Source organism: Eublepharis macularius, chromosome 6, assembly GCF_028583425.1.
Source record: "Eublepharis macularius isolate TG4126 chromosome 6, MPM_Emac_v1.0, whole genome shotgun sequence".
Lineage (NCBI taxonomy): Eukaryota > Metazoa > Chordata > Lepidosauria > Squamata > Eublepharidae > Eublepharis > Eublepharis macularius.
Window position 1 is genome coordinate 111,524,296 of NC_072795.1, and position 19,784 is coordinate 111,544,079.

The 19,784-nt window shown below is 42.4% G+C and overlaps 1 protein-coding gene across 2 annotated transcripts in view; it reads left to right on the forward strand.

The window, feature by feature from the left end:
* The window catches only part of ADAMTS14 (ADAM metallopeptidase with thrombospondin type 1 motif 14), a 95,901-nt gene that overhangs the window by 66,693 nt on the left and 9,424 nt on the right, over positions 1-19,784 (forward strand). For both annotated transcript variants that reach the window (XM_054983370.1, XM_054983371.1), the window contains exons 8-18: positions 707-850; positions 1,120-1,252; positions 1,440-1,553; positions 3,216-3,364; positions 4,698-4,873; positions 6,954-7,087; positions 9,380-9,503; positions 10,226-10,309; positions 13,977-14,140; positions 14,488-14,653; positions 18,898-19,030. In XM_054983370.1, the coding sequence (XP_054839345.1) occupies positions 707-850; positions 1,120-1,252; positions 1,440-1,553; positions 3,216-3,364; positions 4,698-4,873; positions 6,954-7,087; positions 9,380-9,503; positions 10,226-10,309; positions 13,977-14,140; positions 14,488-14,653; positions 18,898-19,030 (1,521 nt within the window). The remainder of the gene's footprint in view (positions 1-706; positions 851-1,119; positions 1,253-1,439; positions 1,554-3,215; positions 3,365-4,697; positions 4,874-6,953; positions 7,088-9,379; positions 9,504-10,225; positions 10,310-13,976; positions 14,141-14,487; positions 14,654-18,897; positions 19,031-19,784) is intronic.

The window sequence follows — 19,784 nt, forward strand, 5'->3', positions numbered from 1 at the left end:
TAGTCTTTTTGTAGAGTAATTCCCATTATCTCCTCTGGGGGCTCACTCATCATGCACAGTGTCATGATGGTGAGGGAATTTGATGGGGACAGCATCTAGATGAAAGAGTAAGAGAGAGTGGTGCCCTCAAGTCAGAGTTGACTTATGGCAACCTCTGGTGGGGATTTCATGGCAAGAAACTATCGGAGGTGGTTTGCCATTGCCTGCTTCTGCAACCTTGGTCTTTGTTGGAGTTCTCCCATTCAATTACTAACCAAGGCCGACTCTGCTTAGCTTCTGAGATCTGATGTGATCAGGCTCACCTGAGCTATCCAGGTCAGGGCAGATAAGAATGAAATAAGGCAAATTGGCAGGTCCTGTAAGCTAAGTCATTGAGGAAGATCAGCTTCCCTGGTCCACTTAAATTGCGGCGTGAGGCAAGTCTAGTCTTGTGCCTAAGAAGTCTGGTGTGGTTACCAAGGTCACTTTGTACCTTAGGGGCCCTGTAGCAATAATTTAATTTAATTTTAATTTAATTTATTATATTTATATTCCGCCCTCCCCGCTTTCGCAGGCTCAGGGAGGATAACATATGAGTTATATGTTAAAATATGTTAAAATATGAGTTATATGTTAAAATAGCATATGAGAGGCAGTGGCTCCTATTGTTTCACTGTGCATTGTTCATTATCCACTTGGGAACCCCACTTACAGCATTTTTTAACAGTCTAGGTATGGAACACGATGGGCAAGGTAACCGATGTGCTGATGAGACCAGCATGGGGAGCATTATGGCACCATTGGTGCAGGCTGCGTTTCACCGTTACCACTGGTCCCGGTGTAGCAAGCAGGAGCTGAACCGTTATATACAGTAGGTCTGCTTTAAAAAAAAATCAAGCAAACTGATTTGAAACTGTTCCACTGAGGGGGGTGGGTTGGTACAGCATGAATGAGTGGGGAGGGATGGTACATACAGAGAAACAGGAGATACACGTAAGTTTAGTGAACTTCAGATGACAGTTGTATCCAGATTGCGCATCTGATGAGTGCCAGGACCTTTGGAACAGCTGAAATGAAGATGTCAGAGATGCAAGACTAATCACCTATATAACATGCCGTCTTTGTTCTTGTGTGGTATAGCTCTTACGATTGCCTTTTGGATGATCCCTTTGAGCATAAGTGGCCCAAACTGCCGGAGCTGCCAGGAATCAATTATTCCATGGATGAGCAATGCCGCTTTGACTTCGGTGTGGGCTACAAAACATGCACAGCTGTGAGTACAGAAACTAATCTCTAGTTACACTTCTATCTCACTTCTTCCAAGGAGCTCAGAACAGCATACATCTCATAATGTAGATCTGTAATAGGTTTGAGGCAGCTCACAAATTGAGATGCAGTTGTCCATGAGCTGTTTATGCTCTGCTAGGTAAGAGACTTTCTTTTTTGCTTCTTTTTCATAGTTCAGAACTTTTGACCCTTGCAAGCAGCTGTGGTGCAGCCATCCAGATAATCCCTACTTCTGCAAAACGAAAAAAGGACCACCCTTGGATGGAACTGAGTGTGCATCAGGCAAGGTATTCATACTGCTGAGGAGAATCTTGGTCAGTTTCACTTTTAGTTGGAGACTGGTGCTCCAGCACCACGCATGGCATATCATCCCATAGGTGCATAAACATCTGTTTAGGCAGTATTATGTGCTTCTGTGCAAACCACTGTATTAGGCTACAGCATTCATGGGTAAACAAATGCTCCCCACCCCTACCCCTGAACTGCCATGTGTAGTTATGCAGAACAAGCCAAGTTTGAGATTTGTACCATTGAGAACATATTTGTAAAATCAGTACACAATCACCAGATATTTATAAATAATGGTGCTGCATGGGAATTGAACACTGATTTACTGAGAATACTTTCCACTGTGAGAACCGTTGCATCGCAGGGTACAATTTATACCTTCTTTCTAACAGTTTGCTTGCACATTAATGTCAGCAATAAAATGCTCCTTCATTTCTGTTCTGACCAGTGAGAATGAAATTACCACTGTGTCCCCTTTTGCTCCCAGTCTCAGGACAACATGAAAAATGATAGGTTCCAAAATACAGTATATGACTTCATGAGCAGAATTGGCAGCCGATATGTTTTTAGGCTAAGTTCAAAATGCAGGTTCTGACCTTTTAAAGCCCTTTGTGGCCTGGGTCCAGGATATTTTAGGGAGCTCTTTCTTTAAGGTATACCTCCTCTCCCACTGCAAGTTAAGATCAGCAGGAGCTACATTAGTCTGGGTGCCATTGCTACCAAAAATCATCTATTCAGTCTGGATTATGAATATCGCTTCCTAGAGAGGTCCACCAGGTTCTTAAATTCTGTTAAGAATTTTTAGATCTAGTGAATATTAGTTTGTTCCACTTAGCTGTCATTTAAAGTTTAATTCAGATTATTAATTTTTATGTTGTTCCTCTGTTTTAAAATGAAATGTTTAAAAAAATGTAATTCTTTTATGGTTGCACACTGCCTGTGGTAGAAAGGCAGTCTGTAAATGCAAATTAAATCATAATTATAATAGTTTCTTTACATGGGCCATTTCTTAGGCCTGCTTCATATTATATAGCAATTATGTTTGTGGTGGCTCTGCTGGTTTGACGTTGGTATTGCCCACAGAAGCTCTTAGAATGTGAAGGGCCAGCGCATGCCCACTCAGGGGCACAAGCCGGGGAATCCTGATTGGCAGTGACTCCCTGGTGCATGTCTACTTTATTTTTTGGAACAGGCATATACTGTTCACACTTGATGCATGTATGGTTGAGCATCCTGGTGCAGCCATGACAAATATGATTGCAGATTTATCCCATATTTTACAGGTCTTTGGGCTTTTTCAAGTGAATACCGCCAACTTACGAACTGAAAATATCAGGGTTGGGATCAGCAGTGTTGACCACAGTGCCATTTCTATTTACAATCTGTGCCAGGGTATAAATCTGATTCTCCAGAGGTGACAGGATTATTTCATGAATACACTGTGCCACCCAGGCCCCCTGAGACCTTTCTTTATTACTTTAAGGTTTCGTGACTTCACAGTCGTCACTGTCCGCCTGACCTGTGAGAGTGGGAGAAACAGATTCCGAACCATGTTGTAAAGCGGGGTGCTTCCGTGGCTGTAGAACTGCTCTCCTCACTAACACTGGACAGTTATGAAGAGGCAGGTGTTCAGGTAACCCCTGTTTCTTCTCCTGTTCCAGTGGTGTTTCAAGGGTCACTGCATCTGGAAGACTTCAGAACAACCTTACAGCCAGGATGGCAGCTGGAGTTCCTGGTCCAAATTTGGTTCCTGTTCCAGGACTTGTGGGGGTGGGGTACGCTCCCGCAGCAGGAACTGCAACAACCCGCCGTAAGTTTAGCCGTCTACTAGATAAGTCACCATTTGGTAAATTTCATCTAGTAGGAAATATAAGGGGATGTTTTCCCTTGATTTGATCCAATCACAAAAAGAAGGGAAAGAAAGGCAGAGCAGTTCAGAAAGGCCAGAAAATTTGAGCAATCCTTTCCTCTCCTCTCTTGGGAGGGGCATACTTTTTTAAAAATAATTCTGAATCGCATTACATATAGAGGAGCATTCACACCTGTGATCTGCCAGCATACAATCTCAAGGGATACGGTCCCATAAGTGACACATCATGTGAGTTTGCTAAGAATCTATTTCAGCTCTTAGGGGAGAATCAGACAAGAGGAAAGGAAAAGATTTTGATATCTATACTTTTCTAGCCATTGTGGCAAAATTACTTCATCGTGTAGTTGTTGTGTTTGTGTGTGTGTGTGATATATGTACATAGGACAGGAATTAGGTTCTGTTAGCTGAAGTTATAATGCAAGACTCGGTTGGAGAATAACTGATATGTGATTTGCTGAATGGGTAGCCCTACACCTTCTTTTGGAGTCTTGGTGGAGGAGTAACAGTTGAGGAGCGGACAGGTTGAAAAAAGACTTACAGTTGTCAGTTAGGCAGTGACAGTTAGGGGATTGTACTGGTTAAAGCTGAAGAGAAGGGAGTGATGGAGTCTAGGAAGTTAGAAAAATAATGGTTTTCTAGTTAACAGGTTACTGTAAATGTTTAGCCAATGGTAGAGTATCACAGTCTATTACAAGTGTTTGAGCAGCTGGGTCAACAAACTCTTTGTGTTACCTTCTGAATCAATGCACTTTCTTATGATACTAAAACATGTTTAACTGTAATATAAGTTTGGATAGTCTTTGATTTCCTTTGTAAATGAACTGGTTTAAAGTACCTTCAAATTTCCTGTGCCCATTACCTACTTAACAGGAACACGGCAGTGAATGATTTGTTCCCAAACAGGGATTTCACTTTAAGCTTTGGTAAAATGCATATTTGGGGGTGAGGGTGCAGTTTAAAAAGAGCTCCAAGCGGTGGCAGTGACAAGGTGGTAGAGGTGGCTGGTAGGGATAGGGTCACTGCAATGTCTTGCTGGATTCACTAGTTAGGCAAACTAGGCAGTTGCAGAGTGAGGTGTTGTTAGTCAGTAGTTGGGCCAGGAATCTAGTCTATTTTGAAGCGGCTACTTAGATTTGCCTGCAAAAAAGCTGCAAACTTCTGTTAGAAAGAAATGAAAGGGTTAGAACAAAACCTATCAGATTGAATGCAGTTTCCAATTTGTAGTATTTTTAGGGGATAGAAAAAGGTAATAAAATCCCAATTGATTTTCCAGCCCAGCCTATGGAGGGCACCATTGCCCAGGTGCTACTTATGAATATCAGGTTTGCAACACTGAAGAATGCCGAGGGCCCTATGAAGATTTTCGTGCCCAGCAGTGCTCCAAGCGGAATTCTTATTACACCCACCAGAACTCTAAGCACACCTGGCTTCCCTATGAACACCACGATGGTAAGCAATAAAAGTGCAGCCCTGGAAACAGAATGTGAGTTGGTTGTTGCCTTTGCAGTGCCTTCATGTGCATCTCTGAGAAATGTGTGGCTCTTTGAGCATAGCTGGCTTAAGTTTTATGTCCTAGGAGACATCATGTATGTAAAGGTGTTTAATACTAACTGCCATACTCATGTCAAGATTGTTAGGGTACTTTCACACTGATCAGCAGTCTGAAATTTGATATGGACATTGTCAAAGACAATTTAGAAAACCCTGAATTTGGAACACTTTTAATATTCCTTTTAAAGTGCGGATATGAAGGTTAAATTAAAAATCATTTGGCAACTTCATGTTGGCCAGAAAACTAAAATCATATCTAGTCAAAGATACTCTGATTACTAGAAAAAGTCTTAAAATGGCACATGGGGATGTCTAACAATAGGGATCTGACATTTACCTCTCATTTGAGAGGCAGATAAAAGAATGTCTAGCCCAAAGCAAGCCAGGCCACACATAGAGAAAAGCTGAGAAAATTCTGCTGCTCCTGCAGGTGCTCATATCTGAAATGAGGAGAAATGACTTCCTGTAGCAACCAAGAATGTTTCTAGAAATGAAGAATACAAGCTATGTTTGCTATGATTTCAAAGGGATCCATCTTCTCCAGTTCTGCAAATTGTTTCACCCTGCTTGGCCTCAAAATATATAGTTTGTTAACTAGGTTCCTATTTCCTTCCTTCCAAATATAAACAACGTGCACCAGCTTCACATTGTCATTCCCTCATCCCTTGCTCCTGTTGTGTTGAGAAAGTATTTGGACCAAAGTTACACAGGGAAAGTGAAAGCCATTCATACCTGCTACTGCAACAAAAGTGTTGCCAGAGGAATAAAGCCAGCTCTCACCCAGTACATCAGAAGCATTTTGCTTTTTGGAGGATTTACCTGCCACAGTGTTAACCAAATAGGAGGTCTCCTAAATTAGTTGGGGAAATTAGCATTAAGGAGGCAGCGAGAGGGGGTAACTGGGATTCTGCACCTATGTCTACGAGGATTGTTCCCTTAGAGAACTCTCAAATAAACCGGCAGATGTTCAACTAAAAAGGTTTCTTTATTAACAGAGGAGTGAAAAGGCAAGTATACAGAAAACACACAGCGTACACACAGAGCTAACTAAGAAGACTGTGAGGAAATGGGAAAGCCATTTGGGGGGGAAGGGCGATAATTAGCAGTCTGGAAAAGAGGAGGTCCACAGAGGATTAGCATGGAGAGAAGAAGCCCAAACCAATTGGAGGTGCATGGACAGGTACCAAGGCACACACGCAAAGAGTACATGGCAGGAAAGCCCAGTTATAAGGCAAAATGTTTCCCGGGGCAAAACTGATGTCTCTTCCCCCCAAACAATGACTAAATGGTTTGTCTAGAGGTAAAACAATAAGTTGGGAAGGGTTTGATATGACTATTTGGAATGGTCTATAGCTAAAAATATTGCTTCGTGACCTGATAAGTACTGCATGGAAAGGCTATCAGATGTGCTGAATTGCTTTGATTAGGTAAGTGAGAGAGGGGAGGTAGAGGAAGGTGTTGATGGGATTAGGCAAGCAGTGTTCTCAGGAAGTCTTGTTACCTCTGCTGCTCTCTGGGGCGTGGAGGGCTGCCAGTTAGTCACCACCTATGACTCATGGCTTGATAACTTTCCAGACTCCAGGCAAGCTGGCATCCATTCTGCCTTGGGCCAGGCAGTGCCTAGAACGTATGGCATGGGGTTTATGAAATTTCATATCTATAAACTGTCCTTGTAGTGTGGGGAGGAAGTCTGACTGCTAACAGCAGAGCTACCACCACTACAATTTCAAAATCCATTGTATTTTCCTCAGAACCCAATGGAACACCCACCATCTGCTTGTCCGTTATCCAAACTTCTGATTCTATGTCCCATTTAACTAGGGTACAATATTTTCAGATTTTGCATCTGAAAATAAATGCTGCAAATTAAATACTTGGTATATATTCACTGAACTTTGTTTAATTATGTCACTGAATTCATGCGGTATTGATTTGGGTGTACATATGAGTGTTTTCCTGTGTTTTTATTTTTCTGCAGATGCTCAGAAGTGTGAATTGATTTGCCAGTCTGAGGAAACAGGAGATGTGGTATTCATGAACCAGGTTGTTCATGATGGCACCAGGTGTAGCTATAAAGATCCATACAGCGTCTGTGTGAGAGGGGAGTGTGTGGTATGTAACTAAACCTGGAGAGCTATCATTTTCACTAGATTTTTTTTTCTTCAGAAGAGAGAAAGCAAACAGAGGGTACCTTTTCAACGTCCTTCACATGATTTGAGCTTTTCTGTACGCTTTTTTGGAAGATGATTTTAAATGGGTCTATGCCGTTCCTCTATTTTTGTCCTTACTTCAGAAATATCACAACTGATGCAGCCAGGCAGATTGCTGAAGAAATATTCACCTCACCATTCATGTTACTTAGTTCTTGTTTGACACCTTTTTGTTCCTTTGGCTCTATTTTCCTCCTGTGCCTTCGCAACCCTCAGCTTCACTTGTCCACTCTGCTGCTGCATTTGGTTGCGGTGATCTGGTTGTTTGACTATCCATGACATCATCTGTCAGACGTAGCACTTACCCCTGTGCAGGGGTCATTTTGTAGAAAAAGAGCTGGAGGAACTCATTAGCATAACTCATTAGCATATGCCATGCCCCTTGACATTGTCAGAAGTGTGTCATTAGCATAACCAATTTCCATATGCCACGTCCCCTGACATCACCTATCCTGGCTGTTTTGGACCCAATTTTGGCCATTCAGGGCCAAAATTGGGCCCAAAATGGCAAAAAGGGGCTGAAAATGGTCAAAAAGGGCCCCCAAATGGTCAGGATTGGGCCGCTGCTGAGTGGAAGAGTGATCCACCACCCGTCAGAGGCCCGATCCAGGCTGAAACGGGCCCAAAATGGCCGAGAGTCAGGTGGGCGGGGCCACATGACATGTGATCTCTTTGGGGAACTGCCGGAACTGCGTTCCAGCGCGTTCCCCTTTGAAATGAGCCCTGCCCCTGTGCATGCATGAATTACACGTGCACTTCTACATGCACATGTTGCACCATAAAATGACATCATGCATTTGTGCCTCTTCCTCATGTGCCTTTCTCTCCTGCCAGCAAGGTGAGCGGTAGCAGGAGGGGCAGGAGGCTGGGGATCTCCTGGCATCCCTACAACTCCCCCCCCCCCTCCCACAAATCAATGTGTTTGAAACATGATAATACCTCTTTTAAATACATTCACTTTGAGGGTGTTCCTGAGGGCATGGATGGAATGTCCTTCTAAATCAGTGTCCTTAAAATTATATTTTTCTTCTTTTAGTTGACAGTGTTGTGAAGCAGGACTTTTTCTTGCCATTTTTCAGTTGGGGAATTGATCTGTGAGAGATTGTATTTGCAAAAAAGCTTTTCGTAAATTAGTGGCTGACTGTGGTTGAACTTTGGCCTCGCAAATGTGACACTCATTTTGTCCAATTTCATTGACTTTTTTGTGGCTGAAATTCACTTTGGCCCAACATATGGCTGTAATTATGGATGATAACAATATATCTTGTGACTTACAGAGCAATCCTAAACAGATTTACTCCAGTTTCAATGGGTTTAGACTGGAATAACTCTTTTTAGGATTTTGCTGTTAGTATTTTCATATTTATAGCAGGCTGTGAAGTTACAGCTAAAGGCAGAATAAATACTTGTTGCTTATAGACTGACAGGGATGCAGTTTGAATACTGTTCCCACCCACCCCCAATCTAAGCTCTTGGATTTTATGTCTTTTAATGATTTTTTTGACTAGATAATTTTTTCCTTGTATCTGCCATTAAAGATACTGCCTTCAACTGTAGCATCAGGGGCTGTAATCTCAGATTAATGCAACACATATCTCTTATACCAGAGTGCTACCTCATGCAATAGCTGTTGTTAAATGAGAAGTGACCAATGCCTTTATTTTCAGATCCAACCTGTTATCTAGATCAGTGGTTTTCCAGGGAACCAGAACCTATTTGGATTTCCTCAGTGTGAAAATTAATAATGGCAATCAAATTTCTTTGAAAGACGCCTTGATTGCCACTATCAATATTCCTATGCTGAAGAACTATTGGTTGCATTCTGGGTCTCAGTTCAGGTTTGGTAACAGTGAGGCCTACAGGCCTATCCACATGAGCAGAGTAAGCTAAAATAGAAAGGCATTTTTAGTATATTCAGTTATAGTAAATGTGGATTAAGCAAATGAAAATAAGATATTTCCAAATATTGAAGTGATTAGCTTAGGGAGAATCATTAAAAGGAATAGGACTTGTCAGTTTGATAAAAAATGACTGATGAGAGTGTGTGAAAAGGAGTACTGCAGAGCTCCTGAAACCCAGATCTACTCTCTTGCTCAGGAGCGCGGCTTGAAGCCTGCTGATGAAGATGCTATTTTGAAACCATGTCTTTAATACCATATTTCTGTGTTTTTGTTACTCTTTTTCATAACAACAGCACGTTGGCTGTGACAAAGAAATTGGTTCTATGAAGCAGGAAGACAAGTGCGGTGTTTGTGGGGGTGATAATTCCCACTGCCGGACAGTAAAGGGAACCTTGGTAAAATCCCCCAAACAGCCAGGTGAGACTAGAAATTTACAATTAATTTTAAAAAGATGTCATTGAGTTGGAGAGAGTAATGGAATTCCTCCATGTCACATGAGATAGACAAGATACAAATGAACAGTGCAGATAAATACTTTACACTGGTTGTACATAGAATCAAACCTAATGTCTCCAAGTGGAGGTGATGTACATTGACCATGCGATGTGTAAAACAACCTATTTAATCCATCTGTTTGTCCAGGTTATATGATGTTGGTAGAAGGCTCAGCATACTGACTAGACAACATATGAAATTCTCTGCTTTTGCTGTCCATTTTAGCATGTTTTCCATTCAATTCTTATTAATTAAAACATGTATGTCCTTTTTTGTATGCAAATATGAATCTCAGTAACAAATAAAAATGTGATGGTTGGCCCTCAGCCTGTTGGCTTGGGAAACTGTTCACTGCTTTATTCTACCTGAGATCTGTAGAATTGGAGTCCACTGGGAACATCTTCGTTTCATGTGATTTGCACAGTAGATGTTCCCAAGAAACTGAACACACAATAAGTTAAATATGGCTCAGAAAATGCAGCAAAACCAAGAGATAAAATCTTTTTAAAAACAAATTTGGTCTTTATTTCCTCTGAGTAAATATTCCTGCAGGGTCTGAGTCTTATAGGAGGGTTTTGTGGAATTCATATCTTGCTGTAGCGTAACCTATTTTGAGAATGGCTTCCTTTCTTTGCGTTTTGCAGTGGGTGCTTTGAAAATGTTTGAGATTCCAGCTGGCGCCAGGCATATTCAGATTGAAGAGGTGGAGCCTGCACCCAATACAATTGGTAAGAACCAACCACGGACATACGTAAACAGAGAGAAAATCCTGCCTAGCACTTTTTATCCAAAGGGACATTTTACTGCTTAATTCTTAAAAAGAACTTGTTGAAAAATGTGCTTGTTGAAAACATACAACCAACATTAAGCATTTTAAAGCTCCATTTTCATTGATTAAAAGAGAGATATGTAACTCTTCTGTTGACTGTTAATTTTGACTGGATTTTATTTTTCAGTAAGCTCTTTGGGAGTTAGATCAGTCCTTGTTAAATATTTTAGTAGTTATTGACAAATATCGTAAGTTTGTCGTGATTTTTCTGTATTTCTTGTCCTGTGCCAGTTATATACAATTATTTCCATAGCTTAAATAAGCAGTGCAGGATTGATTCATGCAGGTGTGTATAAATGGGAGGATACATACATGTGAGTAAACTCTTTAAAATATTCTGTACTGTAATCAAAACATTAAGATGCAATGTTTTGACATTGCACTAAAGTTAATCTATAAAACATAAGATTTGAAGCTTCAGCTAAATACAGTGGTCAGTTACTGCATATGATCAGTGCTAGGTATGGATTATCATTTATTCTATACCACAGTCTTTGCACAACATGATATACAGATGAAAGTTCCCAATTAAATTGGCAAGTAGAAATATAGGAGATGCTGTGTGATCCTTAGAGTGTTTATACACTGCTCTTCTATGTGCTGTACAAAGTCAAATCTCTCTTTCCTATGTATGGGGGGGGAGTGTGTGTGTTTTCTTTCCAATCAGAGGACGATGTGGAATACCAGGCAGGACTTGGTATGTCAGTGGTATAAACAAGCCAAGAAGAATGAAAAGCAAATTGAAATACCAGAGGGCACTTGGAACAATAGGCCAGGGGAAGAGAGGGAATTTCAGTTTTCTTAGGGGGTGAAGAAGAAACTTATCTCCAAAACTCCCAGTTTAAAAGAATGCTTTTATTAAATTGTAGCAATACATTTGCCATACTAATTGATAGGGTATACAAAGAGAGAAGGCTTATATCCTGCAAGGCCCCTTGGGCAGAGTGTAAGTGTGCAATTCGCTGCACAGTTTTGCTGTCACGACAATCGTTCCCCAAGCACAGCGCTTTACTATTTCCCCCACAGGAGTGAATGGTAGTCAGGCAGCTATAACTTGAGGGCACTCTCCACCATCTCAATCAGGGACACTGTTGGGGTGACGAGGCCTGTTGCTATCTGCTTCAGCCAACTCTAGCTACTGTTTCTTGGTCACTCCAGCGCATAGGAGAATGTGGGAAGGATGGAAGGTATTTGCATGTATAATAAGATCAGTTTTCTTTCCTCTTTTGAGAGAGAGAAGTTTTTTTCTCTCTCATACTGTAGAAGACTGTTCAAGATTTTTATTTACTTATTTGTAATGTATTTTCCTTGCTTTCCAGCCAAAGGCAGATAAATCACTTTAACTATGCATCCCATTTAAAATCACAATTTAAAACTATCTCAAACAAAAAGCAGCAGCAACTATTTAATTTAAAAAATCAACAATCAACAAATAAAGAATAAGCAGCAATAAAATCAGACAGCCTCCAAGGCCACTTGAAATGTAATTTTAAAATGTATTAAAATTAATTTAAAAGCAAAGTAAAACTGTCTCCTAAAAGACAAGAAGGTACAAAATTGGCAGAACTCCCTTGGATCTGTAGCTGCAGATGAAAATACCAGCCAGCTGAAGCTTCCTCGAACTCATCTTCTAGAGACGCATGGGTAACACAGAGACAGTCTGGGGCAACCCAAATCATCATACAAATCCCTTTTGAACTTCAGTACTGTGACAATGTGAAATAACAATGTGAAACTTAGGGGAGAGTCCATTCAAAATCATTCTAAAATCAGGAGGCTGCACTCAGTTACGGGCAAACCCAATGTTGGAATTAACTGAACAAATGGAAGACCTCACAATTAGTATTTTCCTTGTTAACATGTTTCTTTGAGACATTAAGAGCGGAACTACAAGTGACAAAAGGCACGGATTGGACACTTGTCAGCTTCCCTCAAGTTTTGATGGGAAATGTAGGCAGCTGGGCGGAATGTTAGACAAGTGACAGTTGAAAAGTCCATTGGACAGCAGTCAGAGAGCCAAGCTACAAGACCGGGATGCCTACATTTCCCATCAAAACTTGAGGGAAGCTGACAAGTGTCCAACCTGTGCCTTTTGTCACTTGTAGTTCTGCTCTGAGTTGAGGCAGAATGTCAGGCTTAATTCGAGAATCTCAAACAATCTTGAGTCTGTTAATTGTCAAGCTTGCATGATCTCCCCCAACTCCACCTTTTGCATGGGGGGTGCCAAGGTTGAAGAGGAAGGTTTTCAGCTAAGTCTAGTTTGTTGTGATGTTCAAACATGAGTGTCTTAACAAACTGAAGTTTGTGCTTTTCCACATAACCACTATTTAATTCTAGTTTATAATACTGGTGACTGGGAAAGAAACCAACCTTAATTTGTTAAAGTGCCCATATTCAAATGTGAATTAGTTAAGGATTTTCCTCTTCAGTCTTGGTGTGATGCACAGGGGGAGGAGAGAGCACTGGAGCCTGATAGTTAACCAGGGTTGTGCTTATAGCAATCAAACTCCAGTTTGGCCCTGACATCTGGATTGAGCCTTAGGGTCTAGGATCCAAGTTCTGTTTTTGTTGCAGAAAAACAGCTTTTGTGCCAGCCCTGGGTCCTGATCCTGGTACAAAGTTATTTTTCCTCCAGCTCCTGTGCAGCACTCTTGTACCTTTGAGTTGCTTTGACAATAGCAGTAATGCTTACTTTTATGTAGAGCTTTATGTAATGTTAAAGCACTACATAATGGTTAAGCATCACCACTACCAACTTTAAAGTGCTTTACAGGAATTAAGAATATAAAAGCGTCCTATTTCAAACAGCGGCCATCCAATGTCACCAGAAGGTCTACCAGCAGGGTTTTCTGACACTACTACTACTGCAGGGTTTTCTGACACTACTACTACTAGCAGCAGCAGCAGCAGCAGCAGCAGCAATAGCAGTAACTGCACTTATGTACTGCTCTTCTAGACAGATTAGTGCCTCACCCAGAGCAGTGAACAAGTTAGTGTTGTTATTATCCCCACAATACAGCTGGGGAGCCGGGGCTGAGAGGAGTGGCTTACCCATGGTCACCTACTGACCTCATGGCAGTATTCAGAGAATACTGCCTGTGGACATGGAGGTTCCACTGAGTCGTTGTGGCTAATAACCATTGATGGATCTGTCCTCCATAAGTCTGTGGAGTCTGCTGTTGTTTCTGTTGTCATTGCAACACCATTGTTATGTAAGCCAACCTGATTGTCTCTATATCGCCAATGGTGGACTGAGGCTGAGAGCTAGCCTAAGGTTACCCAGTGAGTTGGGGGACATGAGATTTGAACCTGGGATTTCCTAGTTTGTAGTGCAGGCTGTTAGGCACTCCACTATGCTAGCCCTCATAGATAAGGAGGGAAGAGAAGGCAGCATTCTGGCTCCTAGAAACCATAGAGAGGGGCACAAATGGACATGGTATCAAATGAGGTTAAAGAGCTGAAACAACACTGGGTAATCCGTCTTGACTTTTTGATTGCCGCTTCCTGTGCTGTAAGTAAAGCATGCTGATTGAGAGGAAATTACCCACATGAACGTCTTTCCCCAGCTGTTAAGAACCAGGCCTCTGGCAATTTCATCCTGAATCCCAAGGGCAAAAGTGTCAATAGCAACACCTTCATAGAGATGGGCTTGGAATGGGAATACACTGTTGAAAACGGCAAGGAAAGCTTGAAAACCAGCGGCCCCTTGCATGAAGCCGTCAGTGTTCTGGTGAGTTCCAGAGAGATGTCCTGGGTTCACATGCATGAGCACATAAAACAGAGGCCTACAGGCCTGTTTCTCTGTGAAAAGTTTTGTAGAATGTACAAGCATATGCCTGTCTCCTAATTTCCCTCTCTGATCTCTGAACCATACTTGTATCCTTTTAAAGTTCCTGCTGGCATTTAAAATTTCCTGAAATGTTGCCCTTTAAATTTGCTTCTGGAGCTGTGCCTGGATCTCTGGACATAGCAACTCTCTGGTGAGCTGCCCGGGTGCATGTGCATTAATATATTTGTGTGAAGAGACGACAGAACTTTCTTATTGCAGTTTCCTTTTTCCGCCCCCTCTGCTTCTAGGTTGTCCCACAAGAGGAGGATTCTAAGAGCAGCCTCATGTACAAGTACATCATACATGAAGATCTCCTCCCTGTCATTGGAAACAACAATGTCCTACTTGAAGAAATGGACACCTATGAGTGGGCTCTGAAGAGCTGGTCTCAGTGTTCAAAAGCTTGTGGTGGAGGTATTTTCTGTTCTTCTCTTCCTGGTATAAGGACATAAGAAGAGCCCTACCGGATCAGACTAATGATCCCTCAAGTCCAGCATCCAGTTTTACACAGCAGCTGAACAGTTGACCTGGAGGGCTAATAGATGGGGTATAGGTTCCAAGGCCTTCCCTCATGCTGCCTCCCAGCACTGGTATTCAGATTTGTCAGATTCTGCCTTGGGCGCTGCTAGGCCGGGGCCGGCATGCCTGATCTTGGCTCTGGGAGGTTGTCAGGGACAACTCAGGTTCTTGCTCTGTGGAAGGAGGGGGGGTATACATCACCCTCGCTCCCCCTCAGTCCACTCACAGGCCTGCTCAACCATACAGAGTCTTGACTGCCTCCCCTTACTTCTTGCCTTCCACAGCCTTTGGCCTCCTGGGCTCCTCCAGGCTCGATCTTCCTTCTCTTCTCCATCTTCCACACACTTCCTCTTTCCAGCTCCTCTCTCACTCTACCAAACTCCATCATGCTCCTACACAATCCACACCATCCTCCCTCTTCCTGCTCCTAACTCGTCACCCCACCTTGGGAGAGAACTTCCCTTATATCCCTTCTCCCATTTCCAGCTCCATCTGCCAACCACGCCCCCCTCAGTCCTCTAGCCATGGCCCTGGCTGTTCTAGGCAGTCACACTTGTGGTTGCTTCTTTGGCTGCTCTGAGCAGCCACACCTGCGTCTTCTTTGCTAGCTGCTGGGCTTCCTCTGCTGAATGCCTCAGGCAGCCCCACCTGGGGCTGCCTTGCTCCCAGCCTCATCTGGCTCTTGTTAGCTCCTTCTAGTCTGTCTGCAGGTTGAGGCGTGGTCCTGTGCTGCCTTCCCTCCACTACAGGTAAGGTTGCCAGCTGGCTTGCTGCTGGCTGGCCATTCCTTCGTCTTGTGCCCTCCCCCACCAGTGGGGTCCCCTCCTGGCTGTCCTCATTCCCCCTGTCTGGGCTTCTAGGCTCCCACCGGAGGGTGGGGCTAGCTGGCTTCCACCTGCTCTGTCTGACCCTCTGAGGCTTTGGCGCTTCTCTCCCTCCCCCGTTGCTGTCAGGTGTTGGACTGGGGTGCCAGCTGGGGCAGCTGGGTAGCTGTCTCCCAGCTGTCTCCCGTCCCCTCCTCCCGGTAAGTCCGGGGGCTGGGCCTCAGATCCCAGACACAGAGGTTTGCTGCCTCTGAACATGGAGGATCCCTTCAGTCACCATGGCTAGTAAGCACTGACTAACCTCTCCACCATGAACTTGTCTAACCCCGTTTTGCGGTCATTTTTGCCCCTTGTCCCCCCTCAGCTAACTCTTTTCTAGACTGAAAAGTCCCAGACTGTTTAGCCTTTCTTCATAGGAAAGGTGCTTCCAACCTCTTGTTCATCGTGGTTGCCCTCTTCTGTACTTTTTGAGATACTGCAACCAGAACTGTACACAGTATTCCAAATGAGGATGCACCATTGCTCTACACAAAGGCATTACAATTTTGGCTATTTTATTTTCAATCCTTTTTCTAATAATCCTCAGTCCAGAGCTTGCCTTTTTCACTGCAGCTGCACAGAGTCAACATTTTCCTCAGGCTTTCTACAACAACCCTAAGATCTTTCAGTTTCAGCCTCAGCCAGTTCAGACACTTCAGCATATATTAGGAATTTTTGTTCCAATGTTTATCAGTTACCTTCATTTGCCATGTTGTTGCTCACTCACTCATTTTACAGATATTGTCTTGTAGCTCTTCACACTTCAGTTTGGTTTTCACCATCCTGAATAATTTGATATCATCGGTAAAGTTGGCTACTCCACTGCTTACCCCCAATTCCAAATAATTAATGAACAAATTAAATAGCACTGGTCACAATAACAATCCTTGTGGGACCCACTGTTCCACTGTGAGAACTGTCTGCTTATTCCTACTCTTCGCTTCCTGTCATTTAATCCACTTTTAGTCCATAAGAAAAAAGGCTGCTGAGATTATTCATGAGTCTTTGGTGAGGTAGCTTGTCAAAAGCCTTTTGAAGGCTTGGCAGTGCCTCCCACGTGCAGACTGTACACATAGGATTGGTTCGCTCAAGCCTGTATATCAGGGTGGCTTACGAATTGATGGCAAATAACTGTGTGAACTGGTTGTGTTGAAAAAAAAATTATATTTGGGGCTATGTGAAGAAATAATTCAATTTGTGATAGCTGATTCATATATGCAAGTCATTGCCTGACACCGCCACTAAATGATGAGCATGGATAAGGGAACAAGTTCTTGATTGTAGGATTTTGAATAAACTGAAAAGAGTCCAGTAAGCACCTTTAAGACTAACCAACTTTACTGTAGCATAAGCTTTCGAGAATCACAGTTCTCTTCATCAGATGCGTGGAGGGTAAGAAGAAACTGGTCAGAAACTTCTTACCCTCCACGCATCTGACGAAGGGAACTATGATTCTTGAAAGCTTATGCTACAGTAAAATTGGTTAGTCTTGAAGGTGCTACTGGACTCTTTTCGATTTTGCTACTACACACTAACACGGCTAACTCCTCTGGATCTATGAATAAACTGAGAATGACTTTCATAGTCATATAGTACCTGTGTGTTACAGAATTTCATCTGGCTGTTATCTGCCCTTAATTCATCAATGCAAATGTGTGTGAAAATTCTCATTCCATTCTAGGAACAATACTTGGTTTACCTTATTGAAGATTTAAGTTAAACCAAAATAAGTGTGTTTAAAATGCAATGGTGTTTTGACTGTCATAAGGTATTGCATGATAAAGTAAACCAGGGAAGCCCTAGAAGTACATAAAGCTTCCTCTCTTCTGGAGTTTTGAATTCTGGCCCACTTACGGCTCATACTTGTAAGGCATTGTTTCTGCAGAGCAGGGCATGGCATCAGGTACAACCTCTTAACAATGCCACTGCTCATGGTGTTCCATCTGTGCAATTAAGGTCCCTATATGCCTGACCTGGCAAAATGGTTCTGGTAACCTGTGTGCCATGGTGGGAAGGCAGAAGAAGAGAATCCCAAGACACAAGCTCATGCCCCCTGCTTCTGAAGGGTCTGAAAATAAATCATCCGAGGCACTCCCTCTCCCACCTCCATGAGGCTAATTCAAGACCGGTGACTGGAGAGGGGAGCAAGAGGAGGGAAGTCCTCAAGGGTTTGAGAGGAACCAACTGAGGAAAACGTTCCTCCACCTTCTGTGGGGCTCCTTCAAGACCTGTGCACTGATAAACGATCAGCAAGTTCATACTATCAACTCTTGAGAAGAAAGCCATCATCTGAGAGAATTTCTACTGTTTACTATTTTGTCTTTTCAGTTTTAATATGGGTGTCTTGAGAAAAAGATAATATATAAATATAGCCAATAAATAATAAATGTTCATAGGATGGGTCGGGGGAACAGGCAGGAAAAGTTGTGAGGCAGGATATTAGGCTTCCATGTATCTATGCTGGGTAGTTTCTTTCGATGTGATAAAACAAAATGACAAAACAAAATCAGCCCGCCGTTTCAGCACTGCTCCTGGTTGCAAAGTGATCTAATGTTTTTCAAAGAAAACGTATTCAAAATTTAAGTAAAAGAGCAATTCCATATGGCACACATTAGGAAGTCTGTGAAACTGTAAATTTTGAATAAATCAAAGCATTTAAATGGGATGAAGTGGGCTCTGAAAAGTCAAGTCAGAATTTGCCGACTCAGGATTTTTCTCCTTACTTTATTTACTTCATTGATTTACTCTGCCTTTCTCCACAACCCAAAGCAGCTTATATCATTCTCCTCTCCTCTATTTTAGCCTAACAACAATCCTGTGGGTTAGGTTAGGCTAAGGTAACCTAACAAGTCTCCATGGCAGAGTGGGGATTTGACTCACCGTGCCACACTAGCTCTCAGGATGTAGCTATATTCATTTTCATTTCTGGGGATATTTTCTGGGAACAGTTGGTTCAGTTCATAATATATTCCATGATTATAGCTTGATTTTCCCCTGGAAATGGACTTTCTTTTGTTGATTGATTGAAATGGAATTCTTCATTTAAAAGTGACAAACTATCTCAATGTGTCCTGACCCCCGATTTTTTTTTTCGCGGTGAGGTTGTTTACAGGTAAATCCACTCACAATAGCCATCGCTGACAGTTAATTAGAATCACAGATTCTGATCTAGTTAATCCTGCTTGATGTGGGGTGGGAGAGAATAACACCCAATCTGTCTTTCTCCCCTAGTTTTAAACATGTTGGTTCCTCTAAGATACTTCTGTTGCTTTGCAGGAATCCAGTACACTAAGTATGGCTGCCGAAGAAAGAGTGACAACCGAATGGTGCATCGGAACTTCTGTGACAGTGGCAAGAAACCAAAGCCAATCCGCAGGAGGTGTAACATGCAAGAGTGCTCTCAGCCAATGTGAGTTCTTCTCCCTTCCCATCATGGCATCTTCCAGCACTTCCCAAGTTAAACTGCACCATTTGACATGTCTGGAGCTTCCTCCATACAATCGCTTTTGAAGAGGAAGAGCCACCACCTTTCCATTGATATTCATGCTGTAAAGCAGTCTTCTGAAATGTCCCTTTATGATAAAATTGCAAGTTAATCAATCTTTCTTGAAAACTGTAGGGGGAAAAAACACCATTTTACTTGTGACTATCAAGGGGGTGAAAATTTAGCATGTGGCTAATCATATATTTTAAACATGTTCAATCAAATAGGCCCTAATATTGTTGCTAAAGCTTACTCCATGATGAGGAGAATGAGATCTGTTTATAAATCAGTCCTATGTCTATTGACTTCAGTGGAGCTTTTACCCTGTATTCTGGTGGAGATTGCACTGCAGAATTCTTAACAGTGTAAGACAAGCTGGATCGGAGAAAAAGTCTGTAGTTCAGCATTTGGTCTTCAGTGGTGGCCAGACAGAATCTATAAACAATGGCCTTGTACTTGGAAATCACAGCCCCTACCAGGGTTGTAACCACAATGGCTTAATTCTCACTGAGATGGCAAACTTGTACCACTTCAGACTGCAATTCAAAAGGGGCACTTGATTGACTGCTTCCCTGTTCCAAATAAATAAATCCCCGCACACAGAAAACTGGCATGGCAGGAGAAGTGTAGACTAAAATCCTCTTCCTTGATAACTAGTTTTCTACATGCAGGTTGTTGA